General features: G+C 39.6%; 1 protein-coding gene across 1 annotated transcript in view; it reads right to left on the minus strand.

Annotated features, from left to right (window-relative positions):
• The window catches only part of f5 (coagulation factor V), a 25144-nt gene extending 9761 nt beyond the window's left edge, over window positions 1-15383 (minus strand). The window contains exons 1-10 of the mRNA XM_037687076.1: window positions 14285-15383; window positions 13985-14153; window positions 12015-12251; window positions 11697-11916; window positions 11302-11481; window positions 9301-9417; window positions 8977-9048; window positions 7412-7497; window positions 7171-7326; window positions 6932-7076 (exon numbers count right to left, since the gene is read on the minus strand). Coding sequence (XP_037543004.1) covers window positions 6932-7076; window positions 7171-7326; window positions 7412-7497; window positions 8977-9048; window positions 9301-9417; window positions 11302-11481; window positions 11697-11916; window positions 12015-12251; window positions 13985-14153; window positions 14285-15285 — 2383 coding nt within the window. The 5' untranslated portion in view covers window positions 15286-15383. The remainder of the gene's footprint in view (window positions 1-6931; window positions 7077-7170; window positions 7327-7411; window positions 7498-8976; window positions 9049-9300; window positions 9418-11301; window positions 11482-11696; window positions 11917-12014; window positions 12252-13984; window positions 14154-14284) is intronic.
• Between the last annotated feature and the right edge of the window lie 870 nt (window positions 15384-16253).

Consider the following 16253-nt stretch of genomic DNA (forward strand, 5'->3'; position numbering starts at 1 on the left):
TATATATATATATATATATATATATATATATATATATAAACTTTTTTATATATTTTTTATTCCTAATAAAATCTTGTCTTTAAGCAACAAAATCTGAGAAAAGTGACATTTGCCTGGTTTTTACTTCAGAGTAAGTTTCTTTTAATTAGACCGTTCTGAATTTCTGTATGGTTGAGACAATAGACGGGCTGATGTAATTTAGGGCTTCCCTCCTCCTTCCAATATTCTTGCCAAGCATAATCAGTGGAGAGCTGGGGGAGACCTGGAGGGGCTCACAGGAGACACAGACCCCATCTGTGGGCTGCATCCTGCTGAAATCACAGGTTGCTCCTTGGCAAAGTACGCTTAAACTGCAGATTTGCCACCTCAGTTTAACAGCAGTCTGAAAATGTCATAGTTATTAGTGGAAGCTAATCAGTCCATAATAATGCCTTCCTTTTCCACAGAAGACTATGACAAACTTCTCCAGAAAATAGCAGTGACGGAAATAAAAATTTAGTCCGTTTCAAGTGAACTTGGAGGTAAATGCTGTATACGGAACTGAGACAACTCTAGCAATGTTTCATAACAGTGAAAAGACTGACAGACTAAACTAAACTAGCACCACCAAGAAACAGAATGCTGATCAACCAACAGTCTTTCCTGGAACCTCTCAGCACAAAGCCAAAGGATAAATATCTTCTTCAGATCTGGCAAGACGACTAACATAAAGTACCTTGAACTTAGATGAATCAGCCTGGCCAGCACTGCAGAAAAACCTCTTATCAACCCCAACACCAAGGAGAAAACAGCAGAGGATTGCTGCCAAAATTAACAATATAGGAGCAAACCAGCTGAAAACAAAAATTCCACTAGATAGGTTTGCTTCACTTCCACAAGTCTCTGATTCCCCAAAGGAAAGCCCATCTTCAAACAACAGTGAGAAGCATGAGAACAGATTGAGCTCTAAATGGTTTTCTTCTAAGTGGTTTCAGAAAGAGCTGGTCACCAAGCAACAAACCATAATAGTGAACAATGGTGCTGTGAATGAGATAAAATGCTTTTGAATCAAGAAAAACACAGAGCAAGGCCCTTTTCAGATGTTATGATAATAGGTGTCTGTTTTTCTAGGCAGTCCCCAATTAAAGAAAGCAATTAATGGGGTGCCATACATCTACAACTGATATTTGTTTGAGGTCATCTTGCTTTAAGATGGCTACACCAGCTAACTGAAAGTAAAAAAATGTGGCTATAACTCAACAAATTTGAAAAATATTAAATAAAATTTGGTATGATGGTATTTGAGACTGAGCCTTGACATATTCTGTGCTATAAAAGATAACACAAAATATTTGATTAAAATAATACCATTAACTATTTTGAGTTAACTCTGTCTGGTACCAAAATGTTTCATGAACCACTTGAACGATTAAATTAATATTTTTTTAAAAATCAGTGGATGAACAATTACAACTAATGACCTCTTGGAAACTAGGGCTTGGCTCGATTAGTTGACTAGTCGAGTCTAGGCCATCTTGCTAGTTTTAAAATTTCACGCTGACTAGTCACTGTAACATGATTGTGTCATGTCACGCCACCACCCGGTGCTGATCACCACCCCGTTTTTTACTTTTATTTTATTTAATCCACTAAATAAAAACAAGGAGGCACACCACAGCCGGTGAAAAATCCACAGAGACGTGCAGTCAGGGGAGGAAAGTGAGGCAGAGCCTCACCTGTCATCATGACAAGTAAAACACTATTAATGATAAGAGAAAATACAATTGGCCACTTAAATGTTCTATAAAAGTGTTTTATAAAACTGTTTTCTGAATTATTTCAACACTTGGCAGCCCGGTGGCACAACTGCCTCACAGTGAGAAGGTTGCGGGTTCAAATCCCGTTTCGGGGGCCTTCCTGGGTGGAGTTTGCATGTTCTGTCCGTGCATGTGTGGGTTTTCTCCAGGTATTCCTGTTTCCTCCCACAGACCAAAAACATGCATGTTAGACTGATTAGTAACTAAAAATTGTCTCTAGGTGTGAGTGAGAGAGTGAATGGTTGTTTGTCTCTATGTGTCCCTGTGATGGACTTGCGACCCATCCAGGGTGTACCCCGCCCCTTGCAGGGTGATTGCTGGACATGGGCGACCCCTGTGACCCAAAATGGAAGAAGCGGGTAAAAGATAATGGATGGATGGTCAGCCATCAGGTGAAAAGAAGGAACCCAGACCCAGACCAGTGGTCATTCCGTATGTTGAGGGAGTATCAGAGAAACTGAGACGTTTATTTTCTAAACATAACGTCCCAGTGGCTTTTAAACCTCAAAATACATTATGGCAAAGACTGGTTCATCCCAAAGATCCAGTCCCCCAGCTCAAACAGAGTAATATTGTGTATGCTGTTCAGTGTCAGGACGGCTCTGATCAGTCTTACATTGGGGAAACTAAACAGCCACTGGCCAAAAGGATGGCCCAGCACAGAAGAGCAACAACATCAGGCCAGGACTCTGAGGTCTACACTCATCTCTACGCCAGCGGTCACTCTTTCAAGATTGAAGATGTTCACATCCTGGATAGAGAGGAACGATGGTTTAAGAGAGGAGTAAAGGAGGCCATCTTTGTGAAAAGAAACCGTCCATCATTAAACAGGGGTGGAGGCCTCCGGGTTCAACTGTTCCCCTCTTACAATGCTGTTACTGCTAGTATCACTCAGCCCTCTGTGAATAGTAAACAGCCATCAGGGTGTTAATGATCCATTGTTAGGCTGATGGTCCTTCTTGATCATGTGAGCAGTTGGTTTTGGTTGTCAGCAGCAAAACTGGTTGATCCACTCTGAGAAGGTGCTATTTATAAGACTGAGCTGCATACAGCACCTCAGACCGAGGAAGTCTTTCAGATGAAAGAGTAAACGTTTCTACAATTTTTTTTTGTTTTTTGCTTTGTTTTTGAATGTCCAGAAGACCATATTTAACTTCTTTAGATGTAGTCAGCACATATTTCCAAACACTATAACCTATAAGTGTCAAGTTTGAGTTTTGGATTCAGAATCAGTCAGACAGGAGTACAAAAGAACAATTTTTATTTATTTGTCTGCTGGATGGAGGGGTCAGGATCAGCAGTGTTAACAGGTCCTCACAGGCTGAGAGTCACCTGTCAGCAATGACATCACTGGCAGAGCAGCTGCAGTATGTGGTTTGTGGGGCGGGGGTGGGGGGTGGGGGAGTCCAAGAGCAGGGTCTAGATAATGAAGCAGGGGTCATACACGGGGAAACAGAGAGCATAAACCAGAGCCAATTCGTAATCCATAATCGTAGTCATCGAGGGAAAGCAGAGTCGTGCAGTCAATATCCAAAGAAGGACAGGCAAGGCAAGGAAACCATAGTACAGGCATGAGGTCGAGACAAGGCAAGGCAAACAAAGTTGTGGCATGAAACTATGGATGGCTTGATATCAGGGACCATTAAAGGATTAATAATTCGGTTCTGGTGGAGTGTGAGCATGGAGCTTATAAAGGGTGCAGAGCAGGAGAACTAGATGAGAGCTGATTGCTGTGACTGAGCAGAGGAGGCATGTTGCAGGTAGACAGGAGCTGAGGAAGGGCGATAGGCATTACTAAGCTGGGGAACAGAAATTTTGGTAAGAGGGACATAAACTAGGCAGGAGGGGGCAGGTGACATGGGCAGGAGAGCACAGCATGAAGACAGGATGGCAGGATGGGCAGACACGTGGCATGAGGAGCAGGGACGTGAGCTGATGGGGTGGGGGGGGGGGGGCGGCACTGACCATGACAATAAGAGTGGAGGAAGGAGTACGCAGGTAGACTACATTCCGTGTAAAAGAGGAACCCTGATGGAGATTGGAGACTGTAAGATTGTGGCAAAAGAAAGTGAGGCTAGACAGCATCTGATGGTTATGTGTAGAATGATTGTTGTTGTGAAGAAGCGAAAAAGAGTAAAATCAAAGAAGAAGACCAAATGGTGGATGCTGAAGAAGGAAGAATGTTGTGAGAAATTCAGAGAGGAGCTGTTAAAGGCTCTGGGTGGTAAGAAAGAGCTTCCAAATGACTGGGCTACTACAGCAACAGTAATTAAAGAAACAGGTAGGGATGTGCTTGGTGTGTCATCTGGACAGAGAATGTATGATAAGATAACCTGGTGGTGGAATAGTAATGTGCAGGAAGCTATTCAAAAAAAGAGGTAAGCCAAAAAGAAATATGACAATGAGAGGACTGAAGAGAAGGATTATAAGGAGATGTAACATAGAGCAAAGACAGAGGTGGCAAAGGTAAAGTAGGTGTATGATGAGTTGTATGGGAGGCTGGACACTAAAGAGGGCGAGAAGGACTTGTACCGATTGGCGAGACAGAGGGATCAGGCTGGAAATAATGTGCAGCAGGTTCAAATTGTAAAAGATAGGAATGGTAATGTTCTAGCAAGTGAGGAGACCATGACAAGAAAATGGAAGGAGTATTTTGAGGAGCTGATGAATGAAGAAAATGACAGAGAAAGAAGAGTAGAGGTCATAGAAACTGTGGATCAGGAAGTGGGAAAGATTAGTGAGGGTGAAGTCCGGAAAGCTCTGAAAAGAATGAAGAAGGGGAAGGCAGTATGACCTGATGACATACCAATGGAGATTTGAAAATGTCTTGGAGAGATGGCAGTGAGGTTTTTGACTCAAATATTCAATGGCATATTTGAAGGTGAGAAAATGCTTGAGGAATGGAGAAAAAGTGTACTGGTGCCCAGTTTTAAGAACCAGGGTGACGTATAGAGTTGTAGCAACTACAGGGGAATTAAGTTGATGACACACACAATGAAGATCTGGGAGAGAATTATGGAAGCTAGACTTAGACAAGAGGTGACTATTTGTGAGCAGAATTATGGTTTCATGCCAAAAAAAGAGCACCACAGATGCCATCTTTTCTTTGAGCATGTTGATGGATAAGTACAGAGAGGGCCAGAAAGAACTCCGTTGTATCTTTATGGATTAAAAAAAAAAGCATATGACTGGGTGATGAGGGAGGAGGTGTGATATTACATGAGGAAATCTGGAGTGGCAGTACACTGTATGTTAGACCAGTACAGGACATGCATTAGGACAGCAGGACATTGGTGAGATGTGCTGTAGGAGTGACCGATAGCTTCAAGGTGGAGGTGGGATTGCATCAAGGACCGGCTCTGAGCCTGTTCTTGTTTGCTCTGGTGATGGACCGACTAACAGATGAGGTCAGGCAAGAATCCCTGTGGACTATGATGTTTTCTGTCACGCTCAGCGGCCCCCGCTGCCCCCCCATCTGCCTAAGCCTCTGCTCTTCATATCACAGCCCCTGCTTTAAGATCATTCACGTTTTTTCCTGCCTCAGTTTTCTGTTTATTTCATCCTGTTTGGTCCTGCACTGCCTATCACCCATTTTCTGCTCCTGTCACTCTCTCTCAGCAATCTGCACTCATCTGCTGCACCCTGTCTCTGCAATCATCACTCACCTGCCACACCTGTTCAGCTCACTACTTAAGCTCCACTCTCACTCTCCTCAGTGCCAGATTATTGAAAGCCTCACAGCAAGTAAATTATCCAGCAGTCCTCGTCCACAGTTTCTTTGTTTATGACCACAGCTTTGTTCTTGACTCCTCGCCTTGTCTTGCCCTTGTCTGGATACCACGCCTGCAGCTTACACGCTCCTGGCTCTCGACCCCTGCTACGTCCCTGGATTCTGTTTCCTGCCCAGCCCTCCAACGTTCTTTGTCTCAGCTCTGCTCCTGTCACAGAAGGTTAGTGACGTGCACACCACCTCTCAGCTCCCAGAACCTTTTTGCAGTCACTAACCTGTCTGTCTTCATAGATTGGACCAGAACTGAGGCTCAGATCCTTCAGACGAACGCCTTTAATAAAATAAAACCTTTTATTTTAATGTTGTCCTGAGTCAGGTGTTGTGCCGATCCATACAGACTCGTTACAGTTTTCAGATGCCATTGTGATCTGTAGCGAGAACAGCGATCAGGTGGAAGAGAACTTGGAGAGGTGGAGATATGCACTTGAAAGAAGGAATAAAAGGCAGCCGTAGTAAGACAGAGTATGTGTGTATCAATGAGAGGGAGGCCGTTGGAACAGTGAGGCTATAAGGAGCAGAAGTCACAAAGGTGCAGAACTTCAACTACTTGAGGTCCACTGTCCAGGAAAAGTGGGAATGTAGAATAGATGTGAAAAAGAGAGTACAGGCAGGATGGAGTGGATGGAGAAATTTTTCTGGAGTGACTTGTGACAAAAGGGTGTCAGCAAAGGTCAAGGGAAAAGTTTACAAGACAGTGGTGAGACCAGCTATGCTGTGTGGTCTGGAGACAGTGGCATTAACAAAAAGACAGGAGAAAGAAATGGAAGTAGCAGAAATGAAGATGTTGGGGTTCTCCTTAGGAGTGACAAGGATGGATAAGATTAGGAATGAGATCATCAGAGGTACAGCACAGATTGAACAACTGGGAGATAATGTTAGAGAGGCCAGACGGATATGGTTTGGACATGTCCAGAGGAGGGACAGTGGATATTGGTAGAAGGATGCTAGAAATGCAGCTGCCAGGAAAAAGACAAAGAGGAAGGCCAAAGAGAAGATATATGGTTGCAGTTAGAGAGGACATGGAGGTAGTTGGAGTGAGGACAGAGGATGCAGAGGACAGAGTGAGATGGAGAAGGAAGACTCGTGGTGGTGACCCCTGAAGATGGAAAAGTCAAAAGAAGAAGAAGAAGACTGGATCAAGACTCAATACAGTTTTGCTTTTAGTTACCAGTTAGAAGTGCATATAAAGCCCTTTCTACAGGCTTTTGTCTACAAGTAAAATTTTCACAAATTAAATCCTTCTGTTTCCTGAAACCCAGATCCAACTACTATCAAAAAGTAGCAACCCACTAAGAAAAACATTTTCTTGACTTGTGTACATATCCCCACACACACAAGATCCTACCATCAAGCTCACAACCGTAGAACTCCATCCGAACTGTGGCTGCGTTGTGCCAGGTAAGTGGGTGGAGCCTAATATACCGCCCAATTACTGGAGGAAAAAAGGTATTTATCTTTGTCTCATAGGTTGCCTTGTTTCCAGAAAATACCTGGATAAATGAGAAAAGAAAAGCATAGAAGTACTGTATAAACAAGGGATTGTATCCTTTACACTTTGAAAGAAGGTAATCAAACTTCCTTTACCTTCCAGAACTCTCTGCTGTCACCATTATAGTAAATCCATTTTCGGCGGTCGTTGCTGTACGAGATGGAAAAGGTTTTCACATACTGGGACTGAAACAACTGCTTAGCTCCTTGTATGGCCACCTGGCTGATCACAACTGGTCGCTGGAAGTCCACCTGTACCAAATGATCAACGAAAGCGGATAATAGTTGTGTACAAATATGAGAGCATTGCAAACATCCAAGCACCTAATGCTCATACCTGAATCCAACTGGTGTCCTTCTCAGTGCTCCATGCATTGTATTTACCCTGATTGTTCAGTCTAGCAAGGTGGGGCTCCCAGTAACCTATGAAAGAGAACAAATACAGTACTTTATTATTGTATGCATATAAAAAGTGAGTGATAGTGTAACTGCCTGAATGTATATGTTTGTTCATTTGTCTCATAGCAATGTGCATTGCAATGCAAAAGTATTTAGCATGTTTTTATCTAGCTATCTTACAACCTGGAATTTAGATGCATTTTTATTTGATTTCAATCAACAGTTACAAAAATACTCCAGATTATTAGTTATATGAGTAAAAATCTCATTTTAAATTATTAAAAACATACAAAACGGAAAAGTGGTGAGTACATAAACTATATTTGCTCCTTTTGCATTGACGTTCCAAAGCTATCCAATTTTATTTAAATAAGATTCACTACAGAGCAGTCTATGTACTAAACAATCGAAACCTGCTAAATAATGTACACCTGTTATAAACAGCCCCTAGAATCTACATCAGTGCAACACCTTTAAGTAGAGGTCTATTACTAAAAATAAAAACAGCATGAAGACAAAGGAACTCCACACATTTCAGAAACAGAATCTTTTAGAGGTACAGATCAGAACTGTTTTATCAGAAGTATTCCAAACCCTGAACATCTCATGGAGCTCCATTCAATTCGTTATTAGGAAATAAAACAAATATGGACCAGTATAAACTGCACAGAGCTGGGCTTTTAGGCAAGAATGGCAGGAAAAAGACATTGCTTAAAAAAAATAAAAAGTTGGATTGCATAGAATTTATTCTCCAAACTCAGAAAAGGGTGCTGTGGTCAGATGAGACCAAACTCCAACGTTTAGGGCCTCAAGTTTAGTACAACCCCAGGTTTGAGGCAAATGTGTGACCTCTTATCAGGCCAAGAACAGCACCTTACTGATATGTTTCAAGCCAGCCTGCTGTGAAATTTCCAGAAACTGGATTTACACACAATTTTTTAGTGATTTATTTACCTGGATGATTGAGCTTACAAACCTTTTTCTGAACCATTTTGGCCAGTTTGTCCTCAGGCTGTTTCTGTGAGTAGAAAGTTGGCCATCTGGCCTAAAACACTGATTGTTATGCACTGATGATCTATTGCTTTAGACTGATGGTCTCCTTTTTGCGTGTGTAAAGTCAGTTTCTGGGAACTCCACAGCAGACTGGTTTGAAACACATCATTAAGGTGCTGTTTATAAGACAGTTTTTGGTTGGCAGGCCTCAGACTGATGAAGTCTTTCAGATGAAGATGAACCACTTCTCCTAAAAAGAAACTGTCCAGAGGACATAATTTAACCTTTGTTTTCTTTTGTAAAACCCAAAACATTTTAATGTTAAGATAATTACAGTTTAAAACTTGGACGCAAAAGGCAGCAGACAATATGCATTCCTTCTAAGAATGCTAGGCATGGTATTAGAAATAATTTTGGTTTAGAGAAATTAACTCTACATATTTAACAAATCTTGTGATATAACTAAAAAAGTTAATCTGTAAGATACATTGATAATGTATGTGTGATTACCTCTGGTGTTGATAGCAGTGATTTGTTTGTTCTTCACACTACCTGACTCAAGACCCAGTGGATGATAGCAGTCTTGAAAATGCACAAAAATATTTCAGTAATGGAACACAGCATGTCAGCATAATGAAAATGCAAAAAGGAAAAGCAAAATTTCAGTTATCTATTGTCTTTAGCAAAAGTTTTGTTAAATTATCAAGATTTTGAAAGAGCACCAGAAAGTAAGGATTCATAGTCAATTTACTTCAATACTGCACAAAACTTAGGACAATACTTAATTTTTAATTTGCCTTTGAATAAATTGACTTGACTGTAATCTGTTTGCACCATTATCAAGAACCAGAAAGAGGGTCTGCATGCCCTTTTGTTGGGTTAAACCAACTTCAGTCTCCAGCTGCCAGAGACCAGGTTTGGATGGATACATCTCCAATGTTGCAAAGCTTCCTGCAAAGAAAAACATAATGTGAACACTAGCTTGATGCTGAAAATACATCAAGAAAGATCAGGATCAAATTACTTACATGCATTCTGACTGAAACTACACTGAAATTTCATCACACAGAACATTTTCTCAGGAACCTTCAATGTATTTCAGTTCTGTTGCATTTTCATCAATGTCTACTGTATTGAAAAATTTCAGACACTGATGTGTGTCAATACTGCATTGCGGAAGTGTTGTAAATGTGCTAACATTTGCTGATTGAACATTGTTGGATTTTATACTTGGATTAATGAGCATGAACTTTTTGGTGTTTTGAACCACTTTGACATGACTGTCGACGAGGGAGAGGATGGGCCCCGGAGGAGAGGGTGTGCCCCAGAGGCCATCTTAGCTCCAACATACATTAACTGTTTTTTTTTCTTCCACTTTGGAATATGCAGTTGGTGGAGAATCAGTTTTGTTTGGTGTTTCCTCAGACTTCTTCAGTTTATTGGATGACGGGAGAAACGTCATAGCACACAAAAGAAACCGTCCAGATGACCTGACTAAACATAGTTAGATTTTATATCTGGATTATTGAGCTTGAACTTTGGTGTACTAACATTAGTTCTATAGTAATACTTGTTATTGTATGTAAGAGCAACCTTCCAACTCAGTTATTGATGTAGTTTTAATTAGCGGAGGACACAGCACACTGCCACCTACAGCAGCAGAGTGAGATTTGGAATGGGACAAGAAAAAGGTCAAACTAGACAGATGTCACTTTAATCTCAGACTGTTTCACATTAGTTATATTTTCATACAAATTTAAGATCTTTATAGTGGGAAATTATAAATGTGAACATTTTTAAATGAGCTGCATGGACAAACAATTTCATGTTCAGCTACCTCTTTGCATGTATGAAAAACAATGAAGAGAACCAGTTAGGACACATCTTGGAATTCTTTCCTGCTTTTCTTCCCCTAGAAATTACTCCTGAATCACTTGTTTGTCTTTTTCCTTTCTTCTCAAATCCCAGTCAGTTGAAGCAGATGGCTGCTCATCCTGAGTCTACTTCTGCTGGTAGTTTCTTTCTTTTAAAAGGGAGTTTTTCTTGTCCACTGTCGCCAGTGCGCTGCTCAAGATGGGGGATTGTTCCAAAGTGAAGATTCAACACAATCTGCTGACTTCCTTAGATAGAGAACATTTATGAATTGGCCTTTCATTATCTACTCTGGGCGGCACAGTGGCTCAGTTGGTAGAGCTGTTGCCTCTCAGCGAGGGGGTCGCTAGTTCAAATCCCAGCTGGGGCCTTTCTGGGTGGAGTTTGCATGTTCTCTCCGTGCATATGTGGGTTTTCTCCAGGTACTCCGGTTTCCCAGATAAAACAACATGTATGTTAGGCTGATTGGTAACTCTAAATTGTCTCTAGGTGTGAGTGAGAGAGTGAATGGTTGTCTCTATGTGTCCCTGTGATGGACTGGAGACCTGTCCAGGGTGTCCCCTGCCTCTCGCACATGATAGCTGGATATGAGCACCAGTGATCCCTGTGACCCAAAAAGGAAGAAGCGGGTAAAGATGATGGATGGATGGCTGGCTGGCTGGCTGGCTGGCTGGCTGGCTGGCTGGATGGATGGATGGATGGATGGATGGATGGATGGATGGATGGATGGATAATCTACTCTACGAGAATCTATTGGATTATAATAGGAATTGAACTGACTGTAACTGGATTTGAATGTGAATCTGAAATAGACTTATGAGTTGGACTTTTTCTTTTGTATATCTGAGACTATTTATGACGCTAAATAAATAAGCAGAATTAATAAAGTAGAAAATGACCTCCCATAACAAGCTTGTTCCTTAAAAAAAAAAGTGACTGAATTACACCTTTTGGATTTCTTACCTGGCAACAGAGGGTGCACAGCTTGTCTGTAGTCTTTGGTCTTCTTGTGGATGAATGTCTGTCCATGAAAGTGAATACTTTGAAAATCTTTGGGAGAGCCCATATTGATCAGGTGCCAGCGCACAAGCTGTTTGGTGTACATCCTCAAGCCCTTAAGGCTGTATATTATTCCATTGATAGCTACAAAAACACCATAAAAGATATCAAACAATAATTTTTTGGATGAATTTTTCTTTTCTTTATCAGTTGGTCAAAAGTTAAATTGTTGCATTTTAACTTGCAGATTAGTGTCAAAACAACTACTGTATGTGTGGAAGTATTTATTTTAACTTGTTGTATTACTTATGATTCTCATCTATTAAGTTAAAACAAAAGTTAAAAAGAGGACGTGTTACTGTGGAACTTGAAGTTCTCCTTGAAGTTGGTTTCCATAATTCTTCTTCGGCTCTTCCGCTGAACAAGCTCATAGTTCTTGCTGTAGTACCAGCTCTGTGACTCATCAAAAGTCATGAAAAGGAGCACAAACTCCCTCATTCTGTGTAGAGTGTTGTTCTGTAGGGTGCCTTCCCGACATACCAGCAAAGGTCCAATTAAGCCTGAATGAATGTCTCTTTCCTATAAATAAATAAATACATTTTAAAATCATCAATACATATATGTTATAACTACTTTATGTAACATTGAATGTTGTTTTTTAAATAGTAAGTACTCACAGGATTGACACCTGAGTAATATGCCCAGGTCCGACATAGAGACTCCTCTGATGATGGACCAACTGCAGAACTGACTTTCCATAAATATGTGAAAGTAGTATTGGGTTGAACCTCGTTGTCATATTTGTACCAGTATTTGGAACCATCTTCGTAGGACAGACCCTCAGACTGCTTTGTATAGGAAACCCCATTAGGATGTAAAGAGTATGGTCGCGTTGCCTTATTGTTGAAAACAATCTGCAAGTAAAGAAGACTGCAGTTGTATTTGAGTACTTAAAACTGCAAACACATTTGACACATTTGAGTTATTAAGACACGTTTAATAAATGTATGTACTTATATCTATTGTTGAGTATCAGTTAGTTTACAGTGGGTGGAAAAAAAACTCTTTGAAAAGCTGATAGATGGATTTTGCCACCTTTGGTCAGAGCATGGCTTGTTGTTTGTAAAAGTTCAAAATGTATTTTAATCTGAAAAGTTAAGTAAACTTGCTATGATTTCCAAAAGGCATACACGTTCCTTAAGTTTTTGGAACCATCTTTAGCCATTTGAAAATATTAACTATAGAAAATAGTCAAAACCAAACTGTGGGCAGAAAACAGAACACCTCAGAGTCAGAGGCATGGCTATGGGTAGGACGGGCTTACAGTAGTTCAACCTCTTTATCAAGGCCCACTTAGAAAATATCTTATATTTTCTTTTTTGCACTTAATTTCTTAAAATAACTTAAGAAAGAAGGTTCTAGGCTAGCAATAAAAAAACTTACAAAATAATTTATTTGCTATATTTCTATTTTAAGCTCTTTAATTTTTATGATCTACTTGTATATTGCAGATTTATTATACATGATCTGTATTTAATGTTCTATATAGCTGCTGTGTCTGAAGCCAGTTAGTTCAAAAGGAGCTTTCTATATGTCAGCATTGCCAAGGTATGCACCAGTATGCACAAGTGGTTCCCAAAGTTGGGTGCAGGACCACACTGAATCATTCCTACAAAACTTGTTTTCAATTGGTTAGTGGGTTGAACTGGTGTGAATCTGCATTAATAATGTGCAAGACAAACAGACAAAATACAAATATATCAATTATTTTCATAAACTATTTTTAAAAACACAATAAACCAGTATTTTGTGTTTTATAGTACATTTTCAGCTGATTTGACACATCACCACATGGTTTTCTTACACCAGTAAAAGCTGGTGTCCATTTAAATATCCCCTCTCAATGTGATGATCCAGTTACAAACTCAATCTTATTGTTGAATAAATATTGACAATAGTTAAGTAATAAAATGTGAACTGATTAATATGTTTACTTCTCATTAATGTAGCACATTCAACAAACAAAGTTTGCCTTCCAATTAGAAGTTTTATAATTAGTATTATGAAAAGAATATGTGACACGCTGTCTAGTGGTGGTACTTTGTACAAATGTGCATCAGTTTTCATTAAGTTATCTTGAACACATCAGAAATTAAGGCTCGCACAAGAGACTATATCAAATTACATCTGCCTTTCAATGGACATATAAAAACAACTGCAGAATTAATGTCAGTTCTTGTGACAGGCTAAACTTTAGAATTTTGCAGTGTAAATAAAGGAAATTGATTTATTATGATTTATGGATTTTAAAATGCTTTATCATATCAACATTTTGTACCTTGATTTATTTAAGTCAAGGAACGCAATCTTGGTATAACAAAACATTTTTTCATCCTCTTACAAAGGAAATTGGTTTTGAAATAAACCTTATGAAATTTTAATTTTAACAGTTACAGCTACAAGCATGTCAAACTTAGCATATTTGTAAAATGGCTGAGTTATATACATTTCTTTGTTTCCACTGTCATCTGTCTGTGGCAGCCATCTTGAGTCTTATTACTTTCATTACAATACAGCAAAATTTGTCTATTGCATTATTAAATTAGGTAAAACACATCAAATAAATGTCTACTACTAGCTGTCTTACCATGATGGTTTGTCCAACCTCAGCTTTGATGACAGGGCCCAGGATGCCTAGATGCTCATCCATCTCTCCACGGATGTCAGGAGTTGTAAAGCTACTATCCAGGTAACCTCTGAAAACTACCTTGGTGAATTTAGTTTCTTGATTGTTAAATTGTGACTTTTCTAGTCTCCTGTGTCAATAAGAAAATCTCTCTTTAGTTATGGTGAAGTTATACTTAACATATAATATTAATTCAAAGTAGTTACAGTGTATTTTGTTCAGTCATATAAGCTCTACTTATACTTTTATTTCTGAGCTTACCTTTGCCCATAGCCAGCATAGTCCCATTCAACCTCCTCTGCAGCAAGAAAATATGTCTTGACATTTGGGCCTGATAACTTCCCATAGTACTTGCTACTTTCATCCAGGTTAAGAGTCTTTAAATCTTCGTGACTGCTGTATGGGTCTTTGTACATCACATACTCGTATTCATTTAGGGTCACATCTGGTTGATTCACTTCAAGATGATCTGGTCCATCTCCGGGATACAGATCATACTCACTGAAATCAGGTCGTGGCACACCGATGACCACAGGCATATTAATCAACTGCTCCTCATCAGAGACAGGCTGTGGTGAAGAGGGCCTTGCTCCACGGGGGTTCATACCTGGATTGAATCCTCGAGGTGAGAAGGGTAAACCACTCCTGGCCTGAGGCTGGTATTCCTTCCTCCTCCTTGTTTTCATGCCATGGCCTTTTTTGGGTTTTTGTCGGAGATTGACTTTCTTGGACTTTTTAGGAGGTGGAGTTGTTTGAGGCACCTCACTCTCATAGTATTTCTTCATGTGGTCAGGAATCTCTTGAGGTACTATAGAATGGGTTCCATCATAAGTCCAATTGTGTCCTTGTAATTTGATGGAGGACGTTTTAATGGTGTGTGTTATGTTTTCTTTATGGTAGATAAAGAGTTCTTCGCTGTTGTCTGAACCACCTAACTCATCAGAACTGATTGGTTTTATTGTACTATCAGGGAAGGACAGGTTAGTTGAACCTATCTCACTGGAGTAAATATCTGTGAACGATGTATTGGTCAATTCATCAAAAAGTGTTTCGACACCTGTTCTCTCCTTCATGCATCCTAATGGATCTGATATGGATACATTGCCTGTGACATTTTTCATTAACTCATTTTTGGGCAAAATACGTGTTGCATTTTCAAGGCTGGAATTGCCAGGCACAGTCACAACTTCACAATTGTGACTTATCTCTTTGGGCCTTCCTGGCAAATCTGATATGGATATATTCATAGAGACATTTTTCATAGACTCATTTATGAGCAAACTATGTGTAATGATTTCAAGGCTTGAATTGGCAGAATCAATCAGTAGTGCTGTTGTGTTCAAATAATTACTCTCATTACTGGTTGTGTTCATAACCTCCAACTCAAAGGTGGTCAAGTTATTTCTGAATATATTGCTGATGTTAATCCCTTCAACATCAAGTGCTTGTACAGACAAAGAATGATTTGTTCCAACTGCTGACTTGTTCAAATGCTTTGCTGAAGTGTCATTATTATGCTCCATTGTTGTATTTTGTAAAAAAGTGACTTCATCTTCATTGATTTTTTGGATAGTGTTTAAAGTGTCAATGTTGGATTTAGATAAAAGCACACTATAAAAAAACATGTCCCTTCTAGAAAGTTCTTCTTCAGAGTTCTCAGGATTTATGTCTGTAGACACATAGTTGTCACCAGACAGGTTTACATTCATTGTTCTACTTTTTGAGATAAAGGTTGAATTTACTGGCAATGTCACAGAGAGATCTGTAGTTTCTTGTAATGGTGTGGTTAAATTTATGGCCTTTTGTATCTCCATGGTTTGAATAGTTGTCTGTTGTATTGCCATGGCATGTTTGGTGGATTCTTGTAGAGCAGCAGTATAATTGTTTGCAAACACATTTCCAAGAACTGTAGCATTCTGAGCTGTTGTATTTACTGTGTCAAGAACAGAAATGTTAACAGAACTTGAAACGACTGCAGAAACCGTCTTATTTGTAAATGGCATACTGTTATTCTGTAGTAATTCATTTTGGTCATTGAAAAATATTGTACTCTCCGTTTGTTGCACTGAAGAATTGTCAAAAATGGTATTTGTAATGTTTCTTTGTATATGTGGTGCATTCCCACTAAAGTTGAAATTCTGTATATAAGAATTAGTAAGATTTAGGTTCTCAACCTCTTTCCAGTTTGAAAAATGTGTATTATTCATTGCCTCCAGCTTTGAAGTGAAGC

This window comes from Nematolebias whitei, chromosome 13 (assembly GCF_014905685.2).
Source record: "Nematolebias whitei isolate Nwh7 chromosome 13, NemWhi1, whole genome shotgun sequence".
NCBI classification, from domain to species: domain Eukaryota; kingdom Metazoa; phylum Chordata; class Actinopteri; order Cyprinodontiformes; family Rivulidae; genus Nematolebias; species Nematolebias whitei.